General features: G+C 39.0%; 1 protein-coding gene across 12 annotated transcripts in view; it reads right to left on the bottom strand.

The window, feature by feature from the left end:
- Positions 1–831: 831 nt before the first annotated feature.
- FAXC (failed axon connections homolog, metaxin like GST domain containing) overlaps positions 832–8,853 on the bottom strand; it is a 68,808-nt gene continuing 60,786 nt past the window's right edge. For 8 of the 12 annotated variants that reach the window (XM_045391256.3, XM_005552300.5, XM_074037414.1 and 5 more), the window contains one exon: positions 832–3,385. In XM_045391256.3, coding sequence (XP_045247191.1) covers positions 3,096–3,385 — 290 coding nt within the window. In that variant the 3' untranslated portion in view covers positions 832–3,095. The remainder of the gene's footprint in view (positions 3,386–8,853) is intronic. The other 4 variants (XR_012433593.1, XR_012433594.1, XM_074037413.1 and 1 more) reach the window with 1 other exon arrangement.

The raw sequence follows: 8,853 nt of genomic DNA, 5'->3' as shown, positions 1-8,853 counted from the left end.
GATTAGTCTCCCAGGTAGCCCACAGCCTTGGCAGTGTCACTTTCTACAATTCATTATGTAACAACAACAAATTGGTAAATGCTGACAATATAGTTCATCTTTGCATAAATATAGATTGTCTTTATATCTGTTCTGATGGAGAGTAAAGCTCAATGATTCTGCTCATTAATCTTGTTGAGTGAGAGTGCAGGTGGGCAAAGAGAGGTGGATACAAGAGCTTGATTTACTTTTACAATGAGAGGTAAAAAAGGAACGAATAGCCTATGGGTCTTTTGTCCAACCAAAAGCATCTGTTAACATTAAAGACCACATACTTCAAGTTATCTTCCAGCAAAAAAGGAAACACAGAACTTGAACAAGAAGCCAGATGACCAAAATGTCCCTTAACTTCTTATTGTTTTTTCTTATAATTAGCACCTGTTCATGAAATGGGAGAACATTTCAAATCTGGGTAGCTTAAGAATGAAGCACATAAAATTAAATCCTTCCGGATAAAGACTCACACCATGGTGACTTTGTCTTGGTTATTCTGTTTGCATAACCCACCTTGGGAAAGTAAAGCAGGAACATATTCTAGGGCTCTAAATCAAATTGACACCTACAAAATGTTGATGCCCAGTCATACGCTGTCAGGCAACTGTCCAAGACTCCAGGTAGCAATGTCCATTCATGCCCCTGTAAGAGGTACCTGGATGGAATGACTTATTCTACAACTTCATTTTCAAAGTTGGTTCTCCACATACTTGTATTCCAAGTAATACAAAATTAAAACATATATGAATCTACATTCATAACTTAATCATCCTTTGAGAGAACATACATCACACTTGGTACTGTACAGTAAGAATAAATTGTTTATAGAAAAAAATTCCAATACATTTCTTTTCAGCTAAAATGTGGTGGGAAAAGGACAACCCATGCTTTGTGGAGACAGGTCTGCAGTCCACCTGTTCATTATACTCATATTTTCAGTCCAGGAGTCTCCCTAGTCACATAGAAATGCCACCAGTTGGCCTTAAAACACACTTGCTAGAGAGAGGGGAGGCAAACAGTCCTCCCAAATGACGCTGGAGCCTCAAACAGGCTTATCCATCATATCTTCTCCACCACATTCTTATTAGGCATCAAACAGTCCCTTTAAATAAGACTGGTTTTAATAAGATATTAACAACTAAGTTTCCCGTGGAATAAGAATTTCTAACTTAGGGTATCTCAGCACGTATTCCCAGTCACATATGCCCTACACAATTGCTTAAGTGGTAAGCAGCCTTAAAAACTCTCCTCTCTTTACCTCTTTGCGAATCTACAGCAGTCTTTTAAGATTGTTTTGCAAATGCTATATTCACAAAGAGGTGGTTTTTTTGTTTTGTTTTGTTTTGTTTTGTTTTCAAGTAGAGTGCATGGACTTCTCAGAAGTTTCTGTATTTTAAGAAGTGCCTCTTTAACCCCATAATGAGCAATCTTTATGTTGGTCAGAAGCAAAACAGTTTTGTTTGCAATTGTAAAACTTGGCTCTCCTAGCCCAAATTCAACAGCCATCACCCAGCATCTCTGCCCCGTGTGTCTCTGGAAAATGTCCTTAAAAAAAAAAAAAAAAAAAAAAAAAAAACTTCATCTTTAGAAATAGGGAGCCTTCACAAATATGGGTAAGCCAACAGTTCATAGAATACTTTAGGGAAAGAGAGAGAGAACCGGGAGGAGACAGCAAAAACATTAAGACTTATTCTCAGCATTGTTCTCCTCTCACTGGGCAGTGGCCTAAAACACCAGAAAAGTTGCATTAATAAAACTGCATATAATCTAACACTGCACAGAGTGCTTTGATACAAGTATCCTCTTGCTACTTCATCTTTTCAATACATCTTTGCAAGTTTTGTTTTCAAAAAGATGTTACAAGTTGGCAGGCTTCTGCTTACAAAAATCAATGAAATATTTTCCCTTCAACTCTATGAAACCTGCCATATTCCTGAGATTTATTCTCCTCAAATAAATCAAACGTAGGCAACGTAACACTCTGGAATCAACACAGAACATGCCAGGGTGAGCTCAGGCAATGAAAGAACCACTTTTCCGCAAATACATGGTAGAACTGAAGACTGTTTGTAGCTGTTGATAATTTGTAAAAACATTTCCAATGTTCTTTCAACAAAAGATTTTGATTCAGCCAAGATCACAAAAAGGTATGATGACAAAGTCCTAAGTGTACCTTTGTGTGTATTTCATCTGTTCAGCTTTTGCAAGTGACTGTGGTGGTGGTTGCCTGGATATGGAATTCCTTTGCCCTCAAATCTTCACATGCATGAAGAGCAATAAAGAATAAAATGCTGTGTTTATGTCGCACCACTTCCAAGAGGTTTAAAGCGCCGTACGAATGTTACCACATGAATCCCCACAACACCCCTGTGAGGTAGGTAGGTGGAGAGTATTGTCATCCCCACTTGACAGGTGGGAAAAATGAGGCACACAATAGTTAATAAGAGATTTGCTCAAAATCACACAGCTAGTCACTGGCAGGGCTTAGAATAAAACGTATACTGATTAGCACCTAGCACAGTGCTTTGCACATAGTAGGTGTTCGTTGAATATCTGTGGATTTTATTTGACTTATGTCTCAACATACAATATACACACATAAAGTACAAGCAGCCACCATAAGACATTTATTTCCTACATTTTCTCTGATGATATCTCTCATTGCTTCAAATCCTGGTGGATGAAGGAGGTTCAAGAATCCATCTCACAACTAAGACCTCAAGGTTGAAGAGGATCATCATAAACACTATCAGCTGACAACCCGCTCTTACACCTGCTCTACCACACAATATTATTAATAGTTTTCTAATGAAAACAAAAATGGATTTCAGGAACCATGCTGACATTGTTATTTTTTGCCTGTTTGTTTTCAATGGAGTCATTCGAATGGTTCTGTGTTTTGTTTGTACAAAAAAGAAATAAGGCTGCTATAGTCCAGTTAGCATGTGAAAACTGTGCCAAGCACGACGATCTCCTCCCAGCTCGGATGGATTGCTACCTGGGAAAATGGACCAACCCAGGGAGTGGCAGGTACCAAGGAAGAGCGTCAGCGAGGCTGGACGTCACTTGCATTGTTCGTGGTCTGTATAGTCATCCATGTCCACATCCGAATCAAAGAGTGAGTGTCCGGTAAAATCCGTGTCTGGGGTTCTGGAAAAACTGTTTTCTGCTCCCTCGTCTTCAAAGGTCTCTGTCCTTGAGTAAAAGCTAAAATCCAGCAGCGGGGTGTGGGTTTTGCTGCCTTCGCTGCTCTCCTCAGATTCATAGATGGTATTGTCATCATCGTGGTGCCACTCTGGCCAAAATTTCCTCCTTATCCTCTCACAGTACATGGCAAGGTTGATCAGCTCACCTGCAGTGTGGTAAGGAAAGCAAGGATTAGTTCTCAAAGGCAGCAGTCTACCACGTCTATGGTCTGTGTTCCCCCGAAACTCCAATGTTGAAATCCTAACTCCCAATGTGATGGTCTTAGGAGGTGGGGCCTTCAAGAGGTGGTTAGTTCATGAGGGCCAAGCCCTCATTTGTGGGACTAGTGCCCTCATAACAGAGGCCTAAGAGAGCTGCCTTCCCCGTTTTACCATGTGAGGACACAGCGAGACAGCACTGTGTCCAGGAAGCAGGAAGCGGGCCCTCACTCAGGCAGGCCCTCGCCAGATCCTGAATGGGCCAGAGTCAAGATCCTGCATTTCCCACCATGATCCTGCATTTCCCAGACTTTCCCAGACTCCACAGCTGTGAGAAATGCATTCCTGTTGTTTACCAGAAACCAAGTTTACGGCATTTTGCAACAGTGGCCCAAACTATGACATCCAGCCACTAGGCTTTCTGGGAAACTGGAGTAGTGGGGAAGGTAAACATTAACAGTATTTTTCCATAGAGATACTGTGAAAATATTTAGGTTTTTATGCACATAATAAAAAACAGTGAGTGAGAAAAGTTAAATTCAGTGAGTGAGCAGAATGAAATGAAGAAGTGAGTCTGATGATGATGAGAAGTGGGGGGGTAGTTTATCCAAAATGGCAGATAAACTACCATCATTTGGCTTTAGGAAGCATTTTATTATTTTCTGTTTACATATCAAGAGAACTAATGCTTTGACTGGTTCATATATAAATTAATTTATATTCCATGAAAATACATCAACTGTTGGTTGCATTAAGTCAGCCAGAAGTAATCGTTTACTCAACAAAGTTTTGCAATGTTGCTATGGGCTGAGTACCATGCCAAGTAGCTGAAGAAAGTTATGTTAGGACATACACTTTTCCCCCAAAAAAATCCATAAAATGGATAACTCAGAATTGTCTTTATGGATAAGTGTGCCTGCAAATACACTTAGCATAAGATATTTTTAAATTTTTACATGAAATTGAACAGCGGTACTCAGGATCCGGGTCCCACTCAGTCACTAGACTACTTCTTTTTTACACGAATCAAAGGAACTCTTGTGTTAAGTCACTATTACTGTCTAGGCATTTGTCTGAAACGTGACACTCTACCTGGCCTTCATTTCCTAATTCCAAATGAAACACAAAGAAAGAGGGTGAGCTTCTCCCTTTGATCCAGCAGATGGCAACATTGCTTATAAATATATGATTTGCTACTGTCTCTTATAGGACATTATTACTCTGAGTATCTTTGGATTTAAGTTATATAAATATTCATTTACAGTGTAAATAATCCATGTTTTAGTGCAGAAAATTAGAAAAAACAGATAAGCAAAAAATAAAAGCATTACCAATAATCCCATTCCCCATAATAACATTTTCATTTATGTTCTTCCAGAAATGTACATACTTTTACATTTACATACATACACATACATTTACATATATTTACATGTGCTATATAGGATTTACTATCTATTCTTTTTCTTATCCTACTTTTTTCCACTGAACAATGTACAATAAAAATCTTTGAATTTCACACTCTGACCACAGTGGTAACTGCACACTGTTATAATGGCTGTACCGTAGCTTCAGTTTATCTTTATGAATCCCCATCACAGGCCATTTAGGTTGTTTCCATATTAATGGTTCTGTTAATGACAGTTTGTCACTACTCTATTTAACTTTTCTGTTAAGGAAAATAACATATTCTCATTTTGGAAAATTAGAATTAGTCTGTATACAGAAACTGTACAAATATATAAAGAAGAAGAAAAAAAGTACCCATGATTTCACTGATCCAAGATAATCAGAATTAACATTTTGGTGTAAGTTCTTTCAGTATTTTTTCTATTTACCTATTGCCATTATTATTACATATTACCTCCTGTAACATTATTGTAAACATTTTCCCATGTTGTTAAAATTTTTCAAAACTTGATTGCTGTTTTGCTTACACCCCCTGCAAATCATAAACAAAGCAAATCCCCCTGCTTCATGGATCCCATGGACATGTACTGGTTCCAGGTCACCATTTCCAGTCTTCTCAAATTATAACAGCTCAACCCCCACTATGTAAAAATCTATTCTCTTCTAAAAGATATTTGTGCACATGCTCAGGAGCCAGAAACCCAGAAGTCAACACCATTGCTCCTTTTGAGGAGATGCAGCCTGGAAAACCTTCACTTACTTTCTCCCTCATAGGGACAGTCATGAAACGCCTCAACAGGTATTGCTGCCAATGCCAGGGAACCAAGAATTGAATAAAGATGTGAAGGCAGCAGCAAGAGAAAATAAAATATCTAATTGGGGAGGTAAAGAGACATCAAAGATGAAATACAGTCACTTCACAGTAGGACCTGGGGCCAGCCCTATTTGACTCAATCAAATCCATTCCTTACTAGCTTTTCCTACAGAAAATCAGAATCTATTCACAAGATCCACGGGATCTATGAATACCACTTCATTCATGGCTTTTCTTTCTACGGGCTTGTTTCTTCACCTTTCTCCGGAAGAGTTGCCTGCTCTGTGACCATGTGACATTAATACCACTTCAGTATGCAATAATAAAAATTAATAATCATAATAGCAAACGGTTATATACTCCTAACTGTGTGCCAGGCATGTGAAGTGCTTCACTCACCTGCTGAATTCATATTAACCTCCTTAGTCCTCATGCCCTTCACCTCCACTCAGCTCTCTACTGATGAGCTGACAGCATGGCCTGGGAATTAATAGTATTGCACTACCTGTCATGGAATATTTTTCTGTAATTATTCTTGAGGTCTCAAGACTTGTAAGGAGACAGGTGCCACCCCTTAATGGCAATGAGTTACCATAAAAGAAGTGATCATTCCCACATGTAGTTGAGAAAGGGTTTGCTTTGATGAGCCAAGAGCTGCGAGCCCACACACTCCTCAATTCCTGCCCCTGATAAAGAGTGAAACAGAGAGTGGACATCTATAGTTGGGTTTTATCTTTTTCAGGCTTTGCCTATCTCTTTCTGTGGCTAGATTCTCCATCAGCTGAGCCACTTAACATGCTACTGGACAAAAGAACAGAAAAAGTTGGCAGTAGAAATAGGTTGTGTGGAGTGGTCGGGGTGGGGGGGTGTGTGTGTGTGTGTGTGTGAGACAGAGATAAGCCTGTGTTAATATAAATGCCTATACAGGCTGGGCGCAGTGGCTCATACCTGTAATCTCCTCACTCTGGAAGGCCAAAGTGGGCGGATTACCTGAGGCCAGGAGTTCGAGACCAGACAGGCCAACATGGTGAAACTCCATCTCTACTGAAAAATACAAAAATTAGCCAGTCGTGGTGGCAGGCGCCTGTAGTCCCAGCTACTCAGGAGGCTGAGGTAGGAGAATCACTTGAACCAGGGACTGGACTGGTACCATCCACTGGACTGGTAAAAAAAAGTCTGATAACATCCAATGCTGATGAGAACGTGGAGGGTCAGGCATTGTACTACATGGCTGGCAGGGGCATACATTGCTATAACCTTTTTTGGAAAGTAATCCGATGTTATCTATCAAAAATTTAAATGTGCATATCTCTTGGCCCAGGATTTCACTTTTAGTACTCTATTCAACTATAATGAAAGCAGTGGTATGTAAAGATATATGTACATAGATATCAAATGAAGCTTTTTTAAGCAAAAAAAAGAAGAAAAGTAAAAGATGAAAACAGCCTGAATCTCCATCAATAGGTTTTGATTAAATAAATTAAGGTACATCTATGCTATAGAATATTGTGAAGCTGTTAAAATGATATGATATCCTGTTAAGTGAAAAAAACAAGTTATAGATAATGTGTATATATAATTCCATTTCGTTTAAAAACAGTGAAAATAAACAAACTGAAACACATATATGCATATGCAAATCTGTACATGAAAAAAGACGCAAAAGGATTTACATTAAATCCTTAATATTGGTTATTCTGTGGAAATAATATTGGACATGGATGAGGAGAAGGCCATAAACTTTTTAAACTATACCTTTGTAATTCAACTTACTGTAACCATCATGTATTACTTTTCATATTCAAAAATCCAATAAAATCAATTGGTAAGAAACAAAGTGATATTCTCAGACAACTTGAGAGGACATTTATCAGAAAGTCGAATGCCCCTCTACCCACAAGATAATCCCAGATAGAATAAAGACTTGGGTTTCTCAAATGGAAATACCCTCCCTGCTCTTTGAATAAAGTGACACATTTTATATTCCTGTATTCCTCTAATTTCTCTAATAATCAAAACATTCTGTACAATCTGATGCTGAAAACATTATCAACCAAATCCAGAATCCAGAACTAAGGTTCTCCCAGCTGCCAATCATGCCAGGCAGGAATGCGGGTGAGAGAGAAGCCTGCCAATGTCTCACAGCAGCACCTGCCAGCCCTCGGTCACGAACCAGCAAATAACTTGGAAAACCTAGGCCAACATCCAAACACACTCATTTGCTCTACAGGTATTTACTCAGCACCTCCCTGTTCTAGATCCACGCTAGGCGCTGACTACACCCTTGGTTGCTCCTTTTAGCATCTGTCACGCAGGCATAGAGGACACTGAGCATATATCCTCTTCAGAAAAATTCCTAAAATACTTGAATACTGTAATGAAAACACCCCCTTTGCCTTGTCTCCTTGAAGCTAAAAAATATTAATTCCCAGATCTCCAAATACAAAAACAGGCCAAGGTAATTTGATCCAGCCCTTTCCTGAAACCCAAATCTCCTCACAGCAACCTCTTCCTGAACACTTCCCTCCACATGGAGGACAGTAAGAGTGCAGGAGTGAGGAGATATTTACACGCTGGTCAAGGAGATGCAGCATTTTTTCCACTTTTTAATCTATCAAGTATTAAGTAAAAAGACACTCAAGTACAATAAATAATTGCTGGTGAAAGTTGCTGAATGAGGTTTTTCCTAGAGCACAGAAGGCTGGGCTCCTCCTAATTCAGAAAATCGCATTAAGGTCTGTGGTTTTGATAGGACTCTGGAGGACAGGCAGACACGCTGCAGAGTTCTTGACCCATTATGGCTTCAATTTCACTTTTCTCAGCTTTCTCAAGCTCTCCACATCGGTTCTAAGGAGCGCCCCAATCCACATGCAATTCTCTAATAAGAACCCTGATTAAAATGTCAAATCTGACTCCACATTAAGAATGTTGCTAATAATAAAGCTGAGATTTTTTCAGTATAAAATGGCAAAAATTTCAAAATAAATTATATTCAACCCCAATCAAGGAACAAAAATTGGAAGTACTTTCAGACTTTGCTCATGAGAATATAAATTGGTATAATCTTTCTAGAAAGCAATTTAGCCATGTAGACCAAGAGCTTATGCCCTTTGAGACAGTAATTACCGAACAAGAAATTTAGCCCAAGGAAATAACCAGAGATGAGCAAGAGTATATATTTATAACAATATT

Source organism: Macaca fascicularis, chromosome 4 (genome assembly GCF_037993035.2).
Source record: "Macaca fascicularis isolate 582-1 chromosome 4, T2T-MFA8v1.1".
Taxonomy (NCBI): Eukaryota; Metazoa; Chordata; class Mammalia; order Primates; family Cercopithecidae; genus Macaca; species Macaca fascicularis.
Note: the sequence above shows the minus strand (reverse complement) of the source record. Positions and strands in the feature narration are given on the sequence as shown.